This window comes from Gymnoscopelus braueri, assembly GCF_963280865.1.
Source record: "Gymnoscopelus braueri genome assembly, chromosome: 6".
Classification (NCBI taxonomy): domain Eukaryota; kingdom Metazoa; phylum Chordata; class Actinopteri; order Myctophiformes; family Myctophidae; genus Gymnoscopelus; species Gymnoscopelus braueri.
Genome location: NC_137607.1, coordinates 6,560,910 through 6,584,018, shown reverse-complemented (window position 1 = coordinate 6,584,018; position 23,109 = coordinate 6,560,910). Strand labels below are relative to the sequence as shown.

Genomic DNA, 23,109 nt, shown 5'->3' with positions numbered 1-23,109 from the left:
CACGTGCAAGCACACACACACACTCACTAAGTGCTTACTCTTGTTGTCTTTTAATGAAGAACGTATGCTAATGTAGCAATGTATGGAATCTTCACTAATGAATCCGGCATGTCCCTATTTGAGGTCGTCTAATTATCAACATGATAATGTGGCTTCTTTGTATTCACTCTGCAGCCGACAGCAAGTCCCTCAGTGCACGCACGCACGCACGCACGCACGCACGCACGCACGCACGCACACACACACACACACACACACACACACACACACACACACACACACACACACACACACACACACACACACACACACACACACACACACACACACACACACACACACACACACACACACACACACACACACACACACACACACACACACACACACACACACACACACACACACACACACACACACACACACAGTTATCAGTAGTCGTATTGCAGCACAGACTTGAAATGTAATGGAAGGGGACGGAAACAGACTTTCAGTGGCAGAACTAACAACTGTCAACTAACACAGTGGTTCTCAAACTCTTTCATGTCAAGGACCCGCCCCCATCCAAAAATGTTTTGTGCCAGAGACCAACCCATACAAGATTTACATTTTTTAAATGTATATTCCCGAGATTTTTCAAGATTGTTTTGCAAATATCTACAAGCCCAAGTTGCATCGCTATTTTCAAATAGCCAGCGTATATAGGGATAAAGCGGTTAGAGTGACTTTGATGCATTATTAACTACTTTTGCTGGGGACCCCCTGGAAGAGGGGGGTCCACCCCACTTTAAGAACCAGTGAACTAACATATTGTCTCTGTCGGGTGGAAATCTCATACTGTATGTCCAAAACTGTTACTTTTCAGGATTCAAATTCAAAAGCTCAAAACGCGTTGTGTCGCTTCGCGTCGCATTTCGAGCTCGTAGATCTGCTACTTTTGACACTTTTGTGTGACCCAGTGGTATGATCATGTAGGTTAACTCTTTGACTGCCAGAGTATTTTCATAAAGTACTCCCCCAGTGCCAGCAATTTTCGTGTTTTTTATTTTTATATTTTGTCATTTTTCATGAAAATATATTATCAGAGTGCTTTTTTTAAAGACGGCGCACAAATCCGCCACTAGAGAGCAGCACATGACAGCTTGATCAGCTCTTTGAGCCACTCGCACCTCACACACACTTTTAAACAGTGATATACATCAGAACGGATGTATATCACTGTCAGATTGTCCGATCGGCCAAAATTACGATGTGATACACGACGGCGAAGAGAACCTGTCCGTTCGTTTGTTATATCGTGTGAAAAAACATTTGTTTACCTATCCTGGACGAAAATGACCGGGGGAAAAATCAAAAACCGGAAACGGAACCCAGGTCATGAAACCGGATGCAGATGTGGGTGAAGTAAGTGGAACTCGAAAATAACATTGAATATTAAGCAGCATAGCGCGATCAGAGATTAAACAATGAACACGTGTCCAGCGCGTCAAACGCGTCGACGGCCAACTGGACAAAGTAGCAATTGACGCGTTATCGCGTCAAGGGCAGTCAAAGAGTTAACGTTAATTTACAATAAAAAAACACAAAAAGATAGAATATGAACTAAGATTTCTGCCTGACAACAACGATAACAGTCATTCGATCAGTCACCCAGTCAGTCAGTCAGTCAGTCAGTCAGTCAGTCAGCCAGTCAGTCAGTCAGTCAGCAGCTGGATGCTTCTGGAGGATCCAAGACCACCGTGAGGCAGGGCTGAGCATCCAGTGAGGCGGCGGCCGGTCCTCCCTCAGCGGGGGGGACCACCACCACGCCTGGGCTTACTAGGGCCCGAGGTGTGGTGACCACCGGTGCGGCCGCTGTGTCCACGAACACCGCCGAGGCTGCGACCGGACCCCCCGCGGGCGGCCGGGCCAGGAGGAGAGCTGCGGCGAGTACCCCGGGCCGCGTGTCGTTGACCGTTGACCCCTTGTCCCCCTCCTCCCTCTCGTGGCCCGCTTTAGCGTTTTCCAGCAACAGGCGGACGCTCTTGGAGAAGACAGCGCGGGGGTCTGTGGCAGGGAGAGCAGGACAGTCACAGCTCTCCCTCAACTCCAGAGCCTAGAGACGAGACAAAACGATTTGTGACCAAATTTGACTGGGAGACAGTCATCTAGCATTTTTCATCATATGAAAGCAGGGAATCATAGCAAAATAATGATGTATTGGTTAATAAGATTGAGTGAATAGTTTTGAAACTACAGCTTATAGAACTGAGGTCATGTTAAAACGTAGAGAAAACACCACTTGAATTAGAGGTTGCTAGCCATAACCTTATATCTTAGCTACATGTTTGTGCATTTATTTCATATATACCGTATTTTCCGCACTATAAGGCGCACCGTCAGTGCGCCTTATAGTGCGGATGCGCCTTATAATCCGATGCGCCTTATATATGTATCAATATTGGTTCCCTTGGTTTCCGCACTATAAGCCGCACCGTCAGTGCGCCTTATAGTGCGGATGCGCCTTATAATGCGGTACGCCCTATACATGAAAATAATACATTTATTGAAGGTGCGCCTTATACTCAGATGCGCCTTATAGTGCGGAAAATACGGTACATGTCGATTTAAGCTCTGACATTTATGTCAGACATACTCTATTATGTGAAGAGTCTAACGGGGCTATTAACTCATTTAAAACAATTATAAAAACATTTTTCTGATTTCCTGAAGAATGGGCACACGCGAGATGACAGAAAACAGTCACATTTACAGATGAGAAGACTGAGGGGCGAAGACACAGAGCGCACTGGGGTTTGATGACGACGATGAGAGACAGAGATGGATAGGGGGGAGTGAAGAGAGAAAGAGTCTCAACATGTCATGATGTGCTAGCAGAGGCTCACAGCTAACACTAGCTAACACTGGCTAGTATGGATCCACTCAAACTCTCACACAGACAGACACGCACAGCTTTTCCACGCTAAGGGTGTGGGAGGGATTTCGGAGTTAAGGAATTGTTAAGTCAATACTAATACTAATTGTGTATCGTCTCTGTCGGGTGGAAACCTCATATGTACAAAACTGTAACTTTTCAGGATTCAAATAAAAAAAATGGCAAAAGTAGCAGATCTACAAGCTCAAAACGCGTCGCTTCGCGCAGCGTTTCAAGCTTGCAGATCTGCTACTTTTGATGCTTTTGTGTGAGGCTGTAGAATGATCAAGTATGGCGTTCATTTAGAGATGAGAGGTTTCCGCCCGACAGCAACGATGTGTGAAAATGGAGAAGGGAAAAAAAAGAAAAAAGGACTACCCGTTTCACAATCCTCCATGCTTCGCAGGAGGATGTGTTCTAAAGGAGCCCGAGTGCCGTCCGAACAGGACGTGAAGGCTGTCTTAAGGCTCCACACGTTCACCTCCACAAGGTGAAACACCCAACACCGTGCACTAGTTTTACCATGCACAGACTCTGAGCTCTGCTTCACTTAAAGCCAGGTACAGCAGATCTATAACCTACAGAGCAGACAGCAGATCTGCAAGCTTACCACACGCTGCGACGGTTTGTGAGCTTGAAGATCTGCTATGTTCGTTGCGCGACACTGGCCCGCAACTAAGTATAAACCCTTATGATGCAATGGATTGTTATCATGTTGGGTGTGACACCGGTATTACAGGATATTGTGTCGATGACAGCCTGCTTTCCCCCCACATACACACACACACGCACGTACACACGTTAAGGACTTATGCGCACACATGCAAACAGGCACGCACACACACACACACAACACAGATAGATATAAACATTGCACACATGCAATATACTAGACTGATGGATCCCTAAACAGCAGTCATCACCACTTCATTGCCTGTGGCCACAGCCCGGCCTCTTCAATGACGGTAGCTGGAGGTTAATCTGTCACATAGGGATTCAATAGGAGGCATGGAGAAGTACAGACAGCGCACACACACACACACACACACAAGTGCGCGGGCACTAAACCGCACGCACATACCTACCTGATGGACAATTAGTGGTTTACCCATCTGTTCCTATGTCCTGCCCTGACTCGCTGATGGTGAGAACAGAATGCTGTTCCAACAGTTCTACTCACACTCAAGGTTAAACACACACACACAACACTTATCCTCTGTTATTATCTCCCTATCTTCTATACACACACACACACACACACACACGCACGCACGCAGCTCATCTATTATGACCAAAGTTGACTTTACAGTGATGTTGTTCCCCGGGTCCCACAGGTGAACTTTGAGTGGGTCCCAGGGAAATTGAGTGTGTCCCCACCAACACAATTGGTGTTTTTTGTTGACAAATTGCAATATTTAACTTGTGTTTGATGTATCATGTTATTTGGTCATATATCTGACACCTTTATTTGCCAAAAGCGTGCAATACATCGCAATATATCGCAATAATATCGTAATGTATGGCAGTATGTATCGTATCGCAATATATCGTGATATAATCGTATCGTGACCCAAGTATCGTAATACGTATCGTATCGTGAGGTTCTTGCCAATACCCATCCCTAAAACCTTTACGTGACATTTGTGCCTCTGAACCAATATAAGCGACTCCATTGTTTCTCAGAGCAAGGTTTAACAGATTCAGTTTGATCTACAGCGTGAGAGATGTTCTGCTGGATATTACATCTGAATGGAGGACAACAACAAAGCGATTATTCTGCTGTAGCGGTAGAAGACAAGGTGTAAACCTTCGGAGGGCGCTCAGGGATTGACACTAACACCTGCCCGCCTGCCCGGGGCAGGTAAATAAAATGGTAGGGCAGGTGAAGTTTGCTATCTGGTTGCCCCACGGGCAGGTGCACACGTTGTCTCTCCAGCTCTTTTTATTAAACAGAAAATGCCTTTTCGAGTCAGGATACCAATTTTATCAAATCAGGACAGAGAACTCAGACAGGATACAGATTAAACAAGTGAAATTGTAAGTGATGACACAAAGAAATTAGCATGTAAAATTGGAACTGGAACATTATAAAAATGAAGCTGATAAATGGGGTACTCTCTCCTGATTGGCTGAAATGGTGTCACCTAACTGGAATTTTTTATTCTGTCTATCAAAGAGCTGGAGAGACAGACAGACCCCTGTTACTGAACAAACACTCTATAGCAATGAGAACTATCAGAATAGAGCTTTAACCCATAACAAAACCCTTTTTGTTTTAACCCAAAAATATCACTTACCCTACCTTCAACCCATAGTCATATTCATAGCTATTTAGATATTTGGCATACATATTGAGGTATGAAATTTTTTATCGTGCAGCCCCATAATTCGCAAGTAGAAAGTAAAAAAATAAGTGTTTAATTGAATGGTAATTCAAATTTAACCTATCATTTTATAAAGGACGATTTACTTTTCGGGCAAGTGGGCAAGACCTGTGGGCAAGTAGAAAATGACCTGTACTTGCCTGACGGGCAAGTGCCTCTGAGACCTTAGTGTCAACCCCTGGCGCTATTATGAAACCACGGCCCAGATTGATGTCCACGTTTTCAACACAGTGTCTTTGCTGGAGGAAGCTGACCCCGGTGACAACAAGAAGAGAACGTCACCTTGAGGTTCCCCCCTGGCGTGAGGGTCACACAGCTCTGCTGATGGAAGATATCGTCTACATCTGGGGAGGGTCTAATAACCGCGATGCAACCGAGTGTGACAACGTGCTTTATACTTTATCTCGACACCCACAGATGGTTCAAACCCAGGGTTTCTGGGACTGTTCCAGATGGGAGGATGAACCACTCAGCATGTGTCTTGGGGAAGGTCAAGTATATACATGGAGGTGACACCCATCCACCACGATCACACTATCGTCCCCACACTAATGACATGTACAAGTTGGACACCACCACGATGGTCTGGTCTTTGATTAACACCAGAGGAACTCCACCACCGGCTTCTTCACGTCACTCTGCCACCATCATCGGGACAAAGATGTTGGTATTTGGGGGTTGGATAGACTTTAGAGCATATTACAACACCATCAAAGTGTTTGACACAGAAACCAACTGCTGGCTGATCACACCTTCTACACAGCATCTTCCAGAAGAACGCTACGGTCATTCAGCCTTTACCTACAATGGAGAGCTGTACATATATGGTGGCCTGATATTTGGCCTGTGGAAATTCAATCCAGACACCTTCTCCTGGAAGAGGGTTGAGCCCAGGGGGAACGACCCGCGTCCAATGCGTGGTATGGGCTGTTGCGCGGTGGGAGACCGCATCGTCTTTGGAGCCGGATTCAGGATCGGGAATGAACTGTTTATCTTAGACTTGAGTCCTAGTCTTAAGACGTTATGTAAGCTAGCAGTTATTCAGTACGATCTGGAGCAGTCTGAACTCCCTCATGACATCAGGTGGGAACTGAAAGCCATGACTTGACTACTGTACCAACAGCAACTAAAAATTAATTATAATCATTTCACAGCAGTATCGTAGCCTATTATGAGACCAGTTTGTGGGACGGCGGTAAGGTACCTGGATATTGGATATTGGGGCGCTGGACTGTTCAATTACATCATTTTCCTTCTCTTTTTTTTTTACAACTTCTTTCTCCCCAATTTAGTCGTTACGGCAATTGATTCCTCCCCACACATACATGTGTGTGTGTGTGTGTGTGTGTGTGTGTGTGTGTGTGTGTGTGTGTGTGTGTGTGTTGTCACTACTTTTTGCGGACTAAGCAGGAAAAGAGGGGTTGAATGGTCTTAACATGAAACATTATAGTATTATCTGTCCCATCTTCAGACGTTTATAAAGCCCTATTAAGACTCCTGAATAGGGGTGGGACGATATATCGATATCGCGATATATCGCGATACTTCCTCCCGCGATAAATAATCGATATACTGCCGAAAAATATCTATATTAAAATATCTATATTCAAAATATATATATTTTTTGATATACGTTGTTTTTCCAACTCTGTATTTGTGTGATGATGATTTTGAACTGTTTGGTGCTATTTTATGTGTTTATGAATTGAATACAAGGACTATCGTTATATACCGTTGGTGAAATTTCATGCAATATATTGTGATATCGCAATATATCGAATATCGTGATATTAATGTTATCGAGGGCCTAATATCGCCACAGATATCGTATTGTGAGATACCCATATCGTCCCACCCCTACTCCTGAAGTTACACTGCTCCTCCTAAACCACCTGAAAAGGGGTCAGTTCACTATGGAGTGACATCTCCTTCTCCTCACTTTGAACAGATACGTTTGCCAGGAAAAGGTATTAGATACATAAATGTACAGTATATATACATACATAAAATGTACATATTGGCATATTTTTCTGAAAGCTCCACTTTCACTCTGATTTCGTAAGTGAACAGGAGTGTGTGTGTGTGTGTGTGTGTGTGTGTGTGTGTGTGTGTGTGTGTGTGTGTGTGTGCGTGTGTGTGTATGTGTGTGTGCGTGCATACAGTATGTACCTGCGGTACGAGGCGGTCCAGCTGAGTGACTCTGTTCCTGTGTGAGGGGTGTGTGGACAGCCACTCTGGGATGGTGGGCTCTCCACTCAGCTGGTCTGAGAGCTCGATCTGCTGCCAGAACACTGGGCCCGCTCGCACGTCAGCGCATGCCTATGGAGGACACACACGTCAGCGCATGCCTATGGAGGACACACACACGTCAGTGCATGCCTATGGAGGACACACACACGTCAGCGCATGCCTATGGAGGACACACACACGTCAGCGCATGCCTATGGAGGACACACACACGTCAGCGCATGCCTATGGAGGACACACACACGTCAGCGCATGCCTATGGAGGACACACACACGTCAGCGCATGCCTATGGAGGACACACACACGTCAGCGCATGCCTATGGAGGACACACACACGTCAACGCATGCCTATGGAGGACACACACACGTCAGCGCATGCCTATGGAGGACACACACACGTCAACGCATGCCTATGGAGGACACACACACGTCAGCGCATGCCTATGGAGGACACACACACGTCAACGCATGCCTATGGAGGACACACACACGTCAGCGCATGCCTATGGAGGACACACACACGTCAACGCATGCCTATGGAGGACACACACACACATATCGTTGCTGTCCAGTGGAAAATGTCCAAAACCGTTTCTTTTTGATAATTATTAAAAAAATAAATAAAAAAATCCAGATCTACAAGCTCAGAACGTGACGCGTGCTATTCTCACTACTTTGGTGCGACACTCTTCTATGATGAAGTAGGGCAGTGGTTTCCAACGAACGTATACAATATGGAAAAGTGGTGAAAATGTATTAACACCTTTTGCTGGGAACCCCCTGGAACCCCCTCAAGGACCACTGGTGGTCCCCGGACCACTGGTTGAGAACCATTGAAGTAGGGCATTGATGTATGAGAAATATGGAGATACAAGGTTTCTACCTGACAGCAACAATATACAATTACGTGCACCACCAACACACATGTACAAATTCTCTCTCTCTCACACACACACACACACACACACACACACACACACACACACACACACACACACACACACACACACACACACACACACACACACACACACACACACACACACACACACACACACACACACACACACACACACACACACACACACACACACACACACACACACACACAGTGAGCTCCTATTTCATGCAGAGCAGAAGCTCTCTTCACTGACAATTCCTGGGAATGTTGTTTTTTGTATTTGACAACAGTGCCCCCTAGTGGCCTGTAGGCAGACTACAGGGTTTGTGGTCTGCCTTACTCTGGAACACCCAGATTAGAGGAATATATATTCCCCACACTAACTACAACCAGTGTGTAAAGTAACTAAGTACATTTACTGAAGTACTGTACTTAAGTACAATTTTGAGGTATTTTTGAATTTACTGGAGTATTTCCAATTTTCAATACTTTTTCTTCTACTCCACTGCATCTCAAATGCAAATATTGTACTTTTACTCCGCTACAATGATTTGAAAACGTGTTACTAGTTACTTTGTAGATTTAGATTATTATAACAAAACCACTTCAGCCCTATATACATTTCAGCCATTTGAAAATAGCAGATCTACAAGCTCACAATGCGTCGCATGTGAGCTTTCAAGTGAGATTATGTCATGCAATATGATACCGATGATCATGAGATGGTGATGGTGGCGGTAGTATCGTTATTGTTAACCCATTAATACCTGGAACGCATCTATGTCACATGAGATTTCTTTGGCTATTCAAAAATAGCAGATATACAAGCTCATAGCGCGGCACCGAGTGCCGCGCTATGAGCTTGTAGATCTGCTATTTTTGAAAAATCTTGAAAAAAAATGTGTTTGATTTTTTTTTTCAAAAAACTGTTAGGATTTAGAAAACATTTTTAAGAATCGCCTCAGGTCTTAATGGGTTAATATTGTTAGAATACCTTAGCAGCAAGCTGTAATCCAACTTGGTCAGCCTCAGCCTCCAGCTTCCGGCTATAAGGACGACTGAACATCAACTGAATGAAGGAGAATGAAGGAGAGAGAGGAGAAAGGGAGACAAGAGGAGGTTGTGGTGAGAGGGAGGAGAGAATGGAATCAGAAGAGTGGTAGACCAAATGTACCCGTTCTGTATGTTATTCTCACACACCCGCTTTGTGCCACCATGTGGATGTGTCTCACCTCTACGAGCTTGTTCTGGATCCAGTGTCCCAGCACGGCCAGGCTGTCCCGAGGACAGACGGCCCAGATGGCTGTCAACAGGATGAGGGACAGGAAGTCCACCATGTGAGACAGGCTGGCCTGTTCTGCCTGGATGGGGGATGGGGGGGGGGGGGGGGGTGCAGAGGGAGAGAAGATGAGTGTGTATGGTGATGGCATCCCCATATCTCCACATTTCAATGTTTTAGATGTTTTGGGGTAAATTAATGCCCTATTTGTCATACTACAGCTTCACACAAAAGTATCAACAATAGCAGATCTACAAGCTCAAAACATGTCCGGATGTGCCGCGTTTTGAGCTTGTAGATCGGCTACTTTTGCTATTTTAGAATTTTAATCCTGAAAGGTCACAGTTTCGGACATTATGTATGAGGTTTCCACCCGACAGAGACGATGTACAAGCTCACCGTTAGCCGGTTTGATCCCCGGCTCCCACTGGTTTAGCCACTGGGTTTGTGAATGTATTCATGACTGGGTTGAACGCCATGCATTTTGTAAAGTTCTTTGGGATAAAAGAACTTTATAAATGCACCATTTTGGCACAATTACCAAGAGAGGCAAGAAAGGTCTTTTTTTTGTAGAGGTGAAACGGGCAGAACGAGGCAGAAAGGAACATATTGATTGTTCCCATCTATTGCAGCCTAACTTTTTAATGGCGCAACAGAGATTTGGGGGGGGTTTTAAACAAGCAATCCAATAGAGCAAACCTACTGGGTACTACCCAGGGCCATCAATGCGTATTCCCTTCATCTAATTAAAAATCCTCCTCCCATCAGTGTATCCTCAGAGGACCTTTTTTAAACTCTCAAATAACCCAAAACTTCATTAGACTCTTAAACACTTTCTCTGCACAAGATGAATGGGCTTTTATAGCTGGTGTAAAAAAAATTATACTAAATAACTGCCATCTGTGGTGAATTAATAGGGAGCCGAGTGCCGTGGGTCAGTCTGGTTCCGGCCATAGCACACAGAGGATTAGCCTTGTGCGTGTGTCTGCCTGCCCACATTGCCCGCTCCTGACAAGCTTACTGCAATATAATAATGTTATGCTGACTATTACCAAAGATCTAGAAAGGATAGTTAGGTTATCCCCTGCATCTATGAATGAATGGTTTATTTTTGGTCTTTGTTTACAAGAAATCAAAAACATGCTCGTCATCAAGTCATCATCACAAATGTACATATCCAACCAACTCACACACAAAATCCAAATTCAGTGACCATAGGCTGAAGCACAATGCGTATTCTTTGCCTATCCTTTACAATCCTTAACTCTCTCAGTGCCAATGAAATAAAAAAATATGTTCATACTGTGCCAGCAATTTAATCTTTTTCAAAGTAAAAAGGAAACTAGGAAACGAGATACAGCCTTTTTCAGTTATAAGTTAAACAAAGAGTGGATGGAGCTGCAAATCTTCAGATAATGATATCTTGGGTTCTGAAAATGTTAAAAAGAAAAAAGAAAAAAAACTCGTTCTGGCACTGAGGGCATTCAGAAAAAACTCGGGATAACTCGGGGCTTGGCACTGAGAGAGTTAAAAATATATATATATTAATATTAAAAATCCTTATTACACGACTTGGTTGAATGCTTGATTCTGATTGGTCAATCGCTGAATTCAGTGGTGTGTTATTTCTGAATAATGACCAATGAGCTTCATAACAGACCTCTGTCTAATCAAAGACTCAGAGCACCTGCTGCACTACTTGAATTTTGTGCCGTATCCAACATGACAGCCATGTAAACAAACACACAATGTCATTTACAACTAAACGTTGCTCTCAAGAATGTTTTTGAAAACATTTGAAGCGAGAAATAGACGATGCAGTAACCAAAAATGTATTCTGTTTGATCAACACTTCCTTGTCTCTGTGTTTAAAGGTAGGGTTTTTAGTTTTTTGTTAAAAGGTTAAAGTACTACATTCTGATAGTAATCATTGCTACAGAGCGTTTGTTCGGTCACAGGGGTCTCTCCAGCTCTTTAGTAAACAGAATATAGTACATTTTCAGGTAGGTGACAATGTTTAAGCCAATCAGGAGAGAGCACTGAAAATGCATTTTCTGTTTAATAAAGAGCTGGAGAGACATGGAGACTCCTTTTACTGAACAAACACTCTATAGCAATGAGTACTATCACAATATAGAGCTATTTTAACAAAAGCAAATCACTTACCCTACCTTTAATCATCCTGTCGGGGGTTATTTATCAACAACGACCGGCAAAGGGTACATTATCCCTTGCTTAAAATATGTTGCAAAATAAAAGAGAAAAAAATAAAGAAAATGTTTTACTCAAAACTGTACCCCTGAATTATTTTACTTTTTAAATGCTTTTTTTAAATCTCCCCTGAGATCTACACAATTTCAACCCATCACTAAGGCTATTCCATTGTTTAACTCCCAACATTAAAACACATCTAGCTTTTACATTAGTTCTTACTTTTTTACGTGTTTTAAAAATACATAACCCTCTTAACTCTTTCAGTGCCAATGAAATAAAAAAATTATTGCGAACTTTGACAGAATTTTTTTTTTGTTTTTTCAAAGAAAATAAAAAGTGCTTAGGAAGCGAGATACAGCCTTTTTCAGTTTTAGGTTAAACAAAGAGTGGATGGAGCTGCAAATCTTCAGATAATGATATCTTGGGTTCTGAACATTTTTTTAAACTCGGGATTTCTCGTTCTGGCACTGAGGGTATAACCCAAAAACTCGGGATAACTCGGGGTCTGGCACTGAGAGAGTTAAATTATACTTTCCTTCTCTTGGTTTAAAAAGAGGTTGAATACAAACTGGAAGGTTTTTACTTTTAGCACAAAAAATGATTTCCAAGGTTTTTATGTACGTACACCATATCTACAAATTTTTATGTGCAGGACTTTATGAATATATATATTACACTATGAAACATTATGAAACTATGAAACATTTTTATGACAGTTTAAAAACATAAAACAAAGTTCCTGCTATTGTCTCTTAAAATGACCTTAAGTTTACTACATACAGTACAGCATAACATAACAAGCCTAATGATCATATTGAAATGATCATACTGAGTACAAGCATTCAATACAGCTGCTATTTTCACAAAGTGTTCACGCTTGCGCACAGCCAGGCTTCACAGAGCTCTGTCAATTTATGCGACATAGAACTAGGACTGTAAACATTTGAGGGAGATGTTGCGTTCTCATCAAGCAGAACATGAAAGCACAATCATTTTGGCTTCAGAAGGCTTTGGTTATGCTGCGTGAGCTGTAATGGATGGTGGGTTTCTTCTCTTTTTGCAACTCTTAAGAACTTAAGAACCATAGACTTGTTATTTTTTGGACAATATTGCTATGAAGTTTTGCTGGCAAGCTCCTTGCTGTGTTGAGTGGCCAAATACATTCTGTGTGATCTGTGTTTCAATGGCGAGAAGCCGAAGGTGAGCAGAATGTCTGCTTTGCTATAGCAGAGACAGACAGTAGAGAGAGTGGGTATGGAGGCGGGGTTAATACTGGCAGATCTACAGACAGATAGAAAAGCCAGGACATTACAAGTAAACCACCTACACACTATCTTCGTTCATAAGGCTGCTTTCTGAGTTCATTCTAATTACTCGTCTCAATGCAAAGCACCCCCTGCTGATGAGGTTACCCGCTCGCCTCTCAAAAAGCCAAGGAAAGCCTTGAACAGTTTGATATCGTCTCTGTCGAGGGTGGAAACCTTGTATGTCCAAAAGTGTTACTTTTTAGGATTCAAAACCATCAAAAGTAGATCTGCTACTTTTGATGCTTTTGTGTGATTCTGCAGTATGATCAAAGTAGGGCATTAATTTATGAAAAAACACAAAAAGTGGTTCTCAAACTGTCAAAGGACCCCCAAATTGACACTTATGAGCCCGCGGACCCCCTTTAGAAAAGATATGCCAGGGACCCCCATAAGAGAAGATTTTCACGGCTCTAGCAGTGATTCTTAACCATTTTAATTTCAAGGACCCCCAGTTTGACATGCATTTTAGGCTACGGAGCCCCATTTAATGGCATGTCTATCTCTGGGATATTGATTTTATATTGTACAATCTATGTTAATTTAACATTAGTGTGCAAATGGAACCAAATGGACCCGTTAAGGTCCATTTGGTTCCATTTGTACACTCAAGAGTTACAGACCCATAAGGGTCTATTTGGTTCCGAACTATCCATCATTTAGCTGGGGACCCCCTGGAACTCCCTCAAGGACCCCTGGGAGTCCCCGGACCCCACTTTGAGAACCAATGAGTTAGAATATAAGAGGTTTCTGCCCGACAGTAACGATATATGATTGAACCATGGAAACCATGGAAGGCCAAGGACACACAAACACAGGCCGGGTGGGAGTGTTGGTACTGTACTTACGGCGTGACCCATGATGGCGTGAGCCATCTCGTGTCCCAGGAGGATGGCCAGCTGGTGAACATCTGCCACTGCATCCAGCATCCCGGTAAACACGAACACCTTCCCATCCTATAGAGGAAAGACAGGAGAAGCACACACCCGGGTCTGGGTCTAATAGCATTTCAGATCCGTTTAAGGTAGAGATAAAACGAATAATACAGGGTTTGACACTAACGGTTGCCCGACTGCCCGTGGCAAGTAAATATAACATTCGGGCAGGTGGAGTTTGCTTTCAGGTTGCCCGACGGGCAAGTGAGTTTGAGTGGGGGAAGCAACTCTGTCTTTAGTTTGCTATAAACACAACACAAGATGTCTGTGGAATTTAAAATAAGTCATATTGTATAGCTATTGAGATATTTGGCATAAATATTGAGGTATGTCCATATATCACAGCCCCAGAATTCGCAAATAAAGTTAAAAAAAAATGTTTTACCTATCATGATTAACTTTTCGGGGCAAGTGCGCATGACCTTTGGGCAAGTAGAACATGAAAACCTCTGAGACCTTAGTGTCAACCCCTGTAATATACAGTAGATAGGTCATGAGAAGTCTTACCATCTCAGTAGCCTTATGGTTAGAGTATCCGCCCTGAGATTGGGAGGTCGGGGGTTCGATTCCCCGGGCGGGTCATACCAAAGACTAATAATAATGGGACCCCCCTGTTTGGCACTCAGCATCAAGGGTTGGATTGGGGGGTAAGTCCCTGTGACAAAGCGTCATGTACAGGAGCTGTACTTTTACATCAAGGCTGGGGGGTGTACTTCAAGCCGCCTCACGCTACAGAAACAGGAGATAGGCTCCTATGGGCCACAATGACACGTATTGCCAATGCATACCATTCAATTCAACGTGTGAAAAACGATTCAGCGTCAAACACGGAAGCACCCATGGATCGTTACTTCCTCTTCTGTGTATGACAAGGAAGCACGGCGTTGCTATGAATGGCAATGTCCGTTCCACATTGTTCTATTTCTATGGTTTAAGGATGGCCTGACACTGAGTTTCACTCCATCATTCAGTCTGAAAGCCCTCTCAGTGCAGCCGTTTTCTGAGATGGGGGCGTGGCCAAAGTGGGACTCTTTAGCGATTGGTTCATACTGGATTAACCCGAACGGGCCGGGCCGCTGGTTAGATTTTCAACCGAGAAAACCCCGCCTTCGACAGTGTCACCAGACCCTGAATGAGAGGCTAGCGATTTCAGGGGCTGGAGCCAGGGTGGTTTAAGGGTTCTTTTAGTTTACTTCAGAGCTGGCTGGCTGGAGTTAACCACTTCGGACGAGATATCTCTCTCACATTACATAGAAAAACATGATGACACCATCATAATAAATGAGGTGTCTCTGACTGACTTACAGGCAGGACGAAGGCGTTGCGGGTGGGCTCCTGAACCACGTGGACGCTCCAGGGAACGGACGCCACTTCAGGAATCTCCTTGTTCCTCTCAGACAGGTGGCGGACCAGACGCTCCACCACCTGATGACGGGGGTCGCTCTCCGGAAGCAGCCGCTCTTCATACTCCTCCATGTACTGAAACATACACGTTTTTCTGTTACTGTACTTGTGCAATCTGGGAACCCATTCGGTTAAAATAAAAACTAAAAAATATGTGTCAATGTGTTGAATAATCTGTCTGAGAGAGTTTATAAATTAATGCCAGCATAATAAACTAGAATAGAAGTAAAACATACACTGACAACAACAACAACTAGAGCACATGGGAAAAGAGCCACAAACTGAAAGAAAACATGCATGGACAACAACCATTCTCTGCAGCCCATTAAATGACCACCTTCCGTCCATCTGTCCACTCCACTAATGCATCGTTTATGCGCCGTCATACCACGGTGAAAAGAGCAGATCTACAACGTGTTGCATCCCTGACATGTTGTGAGCTTGCGGATCAGTCATTGTCGGTGCAGGTCATAGTCACAGTCATACAACGAAGTATAAATGCACAAAATGAAGTACAAAATTATTATTAGAACCAAAACCGTTATTTGAGTTATCTGAAACCATACATAGTATAGCTTGAAATTACCCTGCAGTCAAAGCCTTTTAATTTTATAATGTGGAACAAAGATTGTTTTAGGTTAAGTTGTAAATAGCATGAATAGTAGCATATTCAAAGAAGTTTTCTTATGCTTGTGTATATAAAGATATTTTTTGTTCTCTTCACTTGCTTTTTTTTTTTTACTATAATTTTTATCCCACGATTTTGTAACCCATTTTTCACCCAGTGCCAATTGCCTATGTAATGATGGGCGCTACTCTCCCGCTGCCAGCCTAAGGAGAGCCCAGAACTTCACATGCTTCTTAAATGTTAAGACGTTTCTCCTTACTCTCCGCCCTCCTTTTTCTTCTCCATTCCTGAAAAAAACAAACATTTCACCCCCTTCTTCACACCTGTAAACCAGTGATGTGACAATAAAGTTGACTCTTGGTCACTTCTAAACGCAACTCTATGCTCTACTTACCGCCTTTGACGTCAGTCCAGCCAGCTCCATGTAGTTCTCTCTGCTGAACACCAGGAGGCGCGTGCGTCCCGTCACCGGTGACTCGTCCAGGTGGGTCAGACAGAACAGGGCTATGACCAGCAGAAAGAGCGACCCCGCCGCCGCCAGGTGCCATCGGCGCCGCCAGGCCGCCTCGCGCAGGAGCTGCCGCTTGTTGGGCGGTAGGTCTGCCCACCACTTCCTGATGCTCCTGTTAGCGTCAGGGAGAGAAGAAAAACACTAGACGTTGCTGTCGGGCAGAAACCTCCTTTGTCCATATTCTTTGTCTTTACTTCGTAAATTAACGCCCTACTTGATCATACTACAGCGTCACACAAAAGCATCAAAAACATGTAGTAATCCTGGTTGCTGGGGCGAGGCGCCTGATGGAGGGGAAAGGAACTGGTTGGAATAACGTGTTCCTTCCACGCGCTACGTCCTATCGGGGAAGCTCCCCCCTGGCAGGTGACAAGAAGGTCAGTTGGCTCTCATGCATTGAAGGAGGCATGAGCTCGGCTCTGGCCTCCCTAGGCTGGTGGGGGGAGTGTAGCGCCCAGGATCACTTAGCAAATTGGCATCGAGTGAAAAAAAGGGTTACAAAATCGTGGGATCAAATTTTTTGATGGTGTCAATCACCAAAACACCCCAAAAATCACACAAATATGTTGGTCAAGAGAGACCACAGATTTCAACACATTTGAAAGGGACTTGTTTGCCAATGTTGGGAGATTTTCCTTCCTCTCCTTTGTGGTTTGTGGGTGTCAAAATCTAGATCTAATCAAAATACTTATAAAGCCAATAATGTTACAGAGGTTGTCTGGTTCCATTGCACAAACTGTCTAATTCTCATTAGGAAGGATAAGCAATTTGGTTACACAAGAAGTTCTAATTGTATGCAGCTACTGTATAACACACAAATATTTATATGAAAAACAACATTCTTCCACACCATCTTATGGCATTAGACTACATACATATATGGGAGGGGGGGGGGGCTTTTTAATATATTGCACATCTAGAATCATATTTGCTGAGTAATACAAATAAGAAACAATGAAGAGCAGAACATCTGATTTTTATAAATGTATCGAGGCTATACCTTACAGAATTATCTGCCACAAGGCCGTATGAGCTACCACAGCATTCTGAAAGGCTAATCCATGATTTTATTGTCATAACATAGCACTGCTCAAATTATAATAATGTACCATGAACTATTATGGGTAGTGGATCTCAATAGAAACCTGAGAGAGCAGTCTTCATATACAATGGTTCTAAAATGTATAGAACACATGAAACCACAACCATTTTAATTGTTTTTACATTGTCTGCTGACAGACATTGTCAGCTGTTACTTTGTTGTTATCTTGTATTGCTAAAAAAAAAGCAAAAGGCTATATACACTGTACACTCTATGGCGTAATATAGTGCACAGTATCTGCACGTGCCTTACCTTCCAAGTATTACAGCCAGGATCTTCTGCAGTGGTTTAAGCACCAGCCATATGAGGGGTACCGGAATAGCCCTGAGCGGGCCTGACGTGTGGAACTGATACCCACACTGTGTTAGAACAGGAGACCTGGACCCACACTGTGTTAGAACAGGAGACCTGGGACTCTGTGGAAAGAACACTGTCCCCGAATACTTATCAGAGAACAGACGCCCTCCACATAGACGGTTTGAGGAGTTAAGTTCAACTAGGCTCACAGTTCTTTGACAGCTTTTCCTCTGCAGTTCTTTTGAAGACGAGATCAGCCTCGTCTTCAGAGCGTAACCCCCTGCTTTATTCCTCAGGAAGCTCCGTGTCAGCTGTGTTGAAAGAGGACAGAAGAAGGAGCGTCTGCTCCTGATCAGACGAGCACAGAGCAGCTCCATGGTTATGATGAGAACTCCTTTAAAGTTGTCCACATAGTCGTTGATCTGGAAAGGAAATGCAGGAATACATTGAGAACAATGACACACAACTTACAGTATATTTTATTAAGCCATTAAAACCAGGAAAGCATCTGTGTCACTTTTTCCGATTTTAGCCATATTTTATACTTTAGATATTCAAAAATAGCAGATCTACAAGCTCATAGCGCATCACTTCGTGCCGCGGTATGAGCTTGTAGATCTGATATTTTTGAAAGATCTTGAAAATGTTTAACTCAAATCGTTGCTTCTGGGAGTCCCTGGAACTACGGTAAATATTTTCAGCTGGGGGTCGGTGGCCAAATACATATCATTTTGGGTGGTCCTTGACCTTGACATGAAAACATTTGAGAATCAATGAAATAGAAATATAGGTTTTTCTAGAAAACTGTTAGGATTTAGAAGACATTTTTGGGATCGGCCTCAGGTCTTAATGGGTTAAGCAATACAGTACAGTCAACTACAGAATGTGATGAACATGGTGTCAAAGTGGAATCATAATAAATGGTTCTTATGATGATGAGATGATGAACCCTCTTCAGTGGACATAGAGAGGTCAAGCCTTCTGTGCTCCCTCAAGCATTAACAGAGATCTGAATCATTTTATCATCACTTAATTTTTTTTTTAAATAGTCTGTTACAAGTACAAGTTCGGTATTCAAAATGTACTCGAGTAAAAGTACAAAAGTATTGGCATCAAAATGCACTTTAGGTACCAAAAGTAAAAGTACTCATCATGGAGAATGTCCCATGTCACAAGTTTCAAATGTACAAAATGTATACAAATACCTTTGAAAATAGCAGATCTACAAGCTCACAACGCGTCGCTTGTGAGCTTGTAGATCGACTATTTTCAAATTGCCAAAGTATATAGGTCTGAAGGTTTTGTAATAATAATAATAATAATCTTAATCTACAAAGTAACTAGTAACTAGTTTTCAAATAATTGTAGTGGAGTAAAAGTACAATATTTGCCTTTGAGATGTAGTGGAGTATAAGTAAATTGAAAATTGGAAATACTCCAGTAAAGTAAAAACTCAAAATTGTACTTAAGTACAGTACTTGAGTAAATGTACTTAGTTACTTGACACCACTGCTTAAGCCTTAAGAACGACAGGTCTATTCAATCAATGTCCTTGCTAAACAGTACAGGCTACTCACTGTGCTAAAGTTACCCTCACAATGATGCCAGTTTGGAGCAGATGTAAGTAATATTTGGTTACAATCACCTTTGTATGATGGAGCTTGCTTTATAATAGACGCAGAGCTGCCTTTACCCTGAAATCAGTCCATAACGTCCATTAGAAACAATAAAACACTTTATAGAAGATTTGATCCTGAAACTTGTCAACAGCAAGTCTACTTCACGTGTTCACTTGATTCCAGTCCGTCAGAAACTACACACCAACAAAGGTTCCGAGGCATCCGGGCAGCACTTCTTCTTCTTCTTCTTCTCTTTCTTCTTCTTTTTATTTTACGGCGGTTGGCATCCAGTTTTTGGTGCATTACCGCCACCACACACACACACACACACACACACACACACACACACACACACACACTTAAAGGAGGAGTTCACCCCAATAATGGCTTATTTTCTATCAATTGCACACCCCATGAAGCCTTGAATCCATGGATTTATTTTTGTTTTTGTGGCATTCCTAAGCCAATAATTTGATTCCCGTCTCCTACCCGCTAATGTATCCGGTAGGAGACACAAAGTAGATTATTTGTGTCTCCTACCGGATGCACACCCGGTCATCAAATTATTGGCTTAGGATGGAATGCCACAAAAACAAAAATAAATCCATGAATTCAAGGCTTCATGGGGTGTGCAATTGATAGAAAATAAGTAATTTTTTGGGTGAATTCCTCCTTTAACTACTCTATATCCTATCATACACTCCTGTTTCCCTTAAGAACTCTAACAATACTCTAATATGTTTCCTTCCTTCCATTCTTAATAGACCCTTTAGGGTTCATTCCTGCACCCCTAAATCCCTCATCTGATTCCTCATGGTCTCCGTCTCTGTCCCATACCCTCTACAATTCATAAGAACATGATCCACTGATTCCTCTTCCTGACAACCCTCACACAACCCAGACTGATGTTTTCCTATCATTTTTAATGTTTCATTTCATTAATAAAATTAAATACTATTACTAATACTAATAATTTCCATAAATACATTTTTTAAAAGTTTAAGAAGTAGTGAAAGTAGCAGATCTACAAGCTCGCTGTGAGCTTGTAGATCTGCTATTTTCACTAGTTTTGGTCCCGGGCAAACGTCTAATTTCTTTTTTGGTTCTTGAGCTAAAAGGTTTGGGAACCACTGGTTTAGTGCACTGTTTCTCAACTAGTGGTCTCTTCTTGGCTATAGTGGAGGACAGGGACAGAGTCTTATGTCATTTTCTGTCTCCCTGTACAAATTCTTCAGGTATGCCAGTGTGGAAAACTGGAAATACTTTCTCACAGTGATATGTAGTTACAAAAGGTAACACAAGTTTTGTTTTGTTTTTGTATTAAGTACTTTTGGAGCATAAATAATCCTCCTCAAATGACCACTGATAATGATGATTATGTCTTTAATTCCCCTGTCCTCAAATACCAAGTTACCAAAATAAAATTATGGAAAGAAAATAATAGAAGAAACTTCACTTTCCTACATTACTGAATGCATAGTCAGGGACCACATGATGCAATACCTTCACGGACCATACATAGACATACAGAAAACACTGTCACCAGGTAAAATAATTCACATGTACAAACAAAGATGAAATGCATGATGCCAGAGATTATGTGTGGAAGCCAGGAGCTGAATACAAGAGCTGTGGCGATGGCTTATTCATTTAAAATGTCATACATAATTGGAAATAACGTGTCCAAATAAATGCAAATGCTAAATAAATATTTCTGTAACATCTGACATTCATATTGGTAGATATCTCATACTCCTGGATTCACAATTAAATATGTATCATTCACCCAAGACAGCTGAATAGGTATTTTCCTACAAAAGCTTGTTTTCTGTGTTGAGTTCTGGAAGTAGAGTGTGTCATGATAAACTCACCAGTGTTGAGAGAGATCAAGATCCCGAATGGTTTATCTGTCAGCTGTGAAACCCATAGAGGTTTAATATAACGGTGTAACCACATAATACAAATTCAGTAAAGAGGAACTGCCCTTCCTCATCAGTGGTAGAAGTACGCCGATGTTTTACTGGCAATACCACAATGCAGAAATACTGTTATATGCAAAAGTCCTGTATTCAAATATTTAGTTAGAGTGAACGCAACCTTTTTGAACCGATCTACAAACTCGCAACGTGTCGCGTTGTGAGGAGTAGAAGTATGAAGTATCATAGAATGGCAATACTCAACTAAAGTAAATGTACCTCATAATTGTACTTAAGTATAGTAGGCTACTTGAGTAAATGTATTTACTGTGGTTACTTTCCACGCCTGTTTAAGAGGTGTCTTTAAAACCCCGCAGGATGTGGTTTAATTGACATTCATCTTTTTACAATACAGCTGAATTTCAGTTATAGCTAACCAACGTGGTTAGCTATTGCCCTAACCTTAGTCTTACCAATACTATCTCCTCTCTCCTCTGTCCACTACCCACCCTTTTAACTTTGACACTCTTTTGAACACTATAAAGGTGTCTCCCTTTCACCTCGCTGTCCCATTTTCCTTGCCACATTCTATGAACTTTCTCCCATACTACACTCTTAACTTCCGCTTTACTAATACTAAACCTTCATCTCTACTATCCCTTTCTCTAACGCCTTCTTAGCCAACCCATCCGCTGTCTCAATCCCCTTCACCCCTACACTGACTGAAGGACTTCATATAATAAACCTTGATGAGTAAAATGACCTCAAACTAGCTAGAACTGAAGCTGAATCTGTACATATAAGTACTTTATTCAACCTAACTGTTTCCACCCACCTTAGTGCAACCAACACCCCCAACATCTCCACTGTATACACCCCTAGACTGTCAGATGTCCTTCTATTAATCCCAACCCCCTGTGATGGTACTGTCTGCCACCCCAAACGCTGTCACTCCTGTCTCAGGTTGCTTTCAGGGCAGCACTGGAGTGGAATCTCTGATACAAAGTGGTCACATTTTTTACTTACAATATAGAAATACTCTGTTGAAGTCCCGTATTCAAAATGTACTCGGGCAAAAGTACAAAAGTATCGGCATCAAAATATACTTCAAAGTACCAAAAGTAAAAGTACTCATTGTGCAGAATGTCCCATTTTACGAGTTCAAAATGTATTAAAAAAATCCTTAGAAAATTGTCAATCTACAATTATTATTTCAAATGGCCAAAATATATATAGGGCTGAGGTGGTTAGTGTGTTTTGTAATAATAATCCATATCTACAAAGTAACTGGTGAGTGGTAACTAAAGTTTTCAAATAATTGTAGTGGTGTAAAAGTACAATATTTCCCTCTGAGATGTAGTGGAGTAGAAGTAAAAGTATTGAGAATTGTAAATGAAGAAAGTAAAGATACTTCCAAATTGTACTCAAGTACAGTACTTGAGTACTTACACCA

At 42.4% G+C, this 23,109-nt stretch overlaps 1 protein-coding gene across 2 annotated transcripts; it reads right to left on the bottom strand.

Annotated features, from left to right (window-relative positions):
- Positions 1-1,249: 1,249 nt before the first annotated feature.
- On the bottom strand, positions 1,250-19,902 carry oma1 (OMA1 zinc metallopeptidase). 2 transcript variants are annotated; one of them, XM_080430834.1, is made up of 9 exons: positions 19,767-19,902; positions 18,077-18,543; positions 16,606-16,834; positions 15,485-15,658; positions 14,093-14,200; positions 9,680-9,808; positions 9,442-9,516; positions 7,468-7,617; positions 1,250-2,095 (listed from the first exon to the last, which is right to left on the bottom strand). In XM_080430834.1, exons 2-9 carry the CDS (start codon positions 18,496-18,498, stop codon positions 1,703-1,705), a joined length of 1,680 nt encoding a protein of 559 aa, XP_080286960.1. In that variant the 5' UTR covers positions 18,499-18,543; positions 19,767-19,902; the 3' UTR covers positions 1,250-1,702. The 2 variants fall into 2 exon arrangements, with proteins under 2 accessions (XP_080286960.1, XP_080286961.1); XM_080430835.1 differs by lacking the exon at positions 14,093-14,200.
- Positions 19,903-23,109: the final 3,207 nt, after the last annotated feature.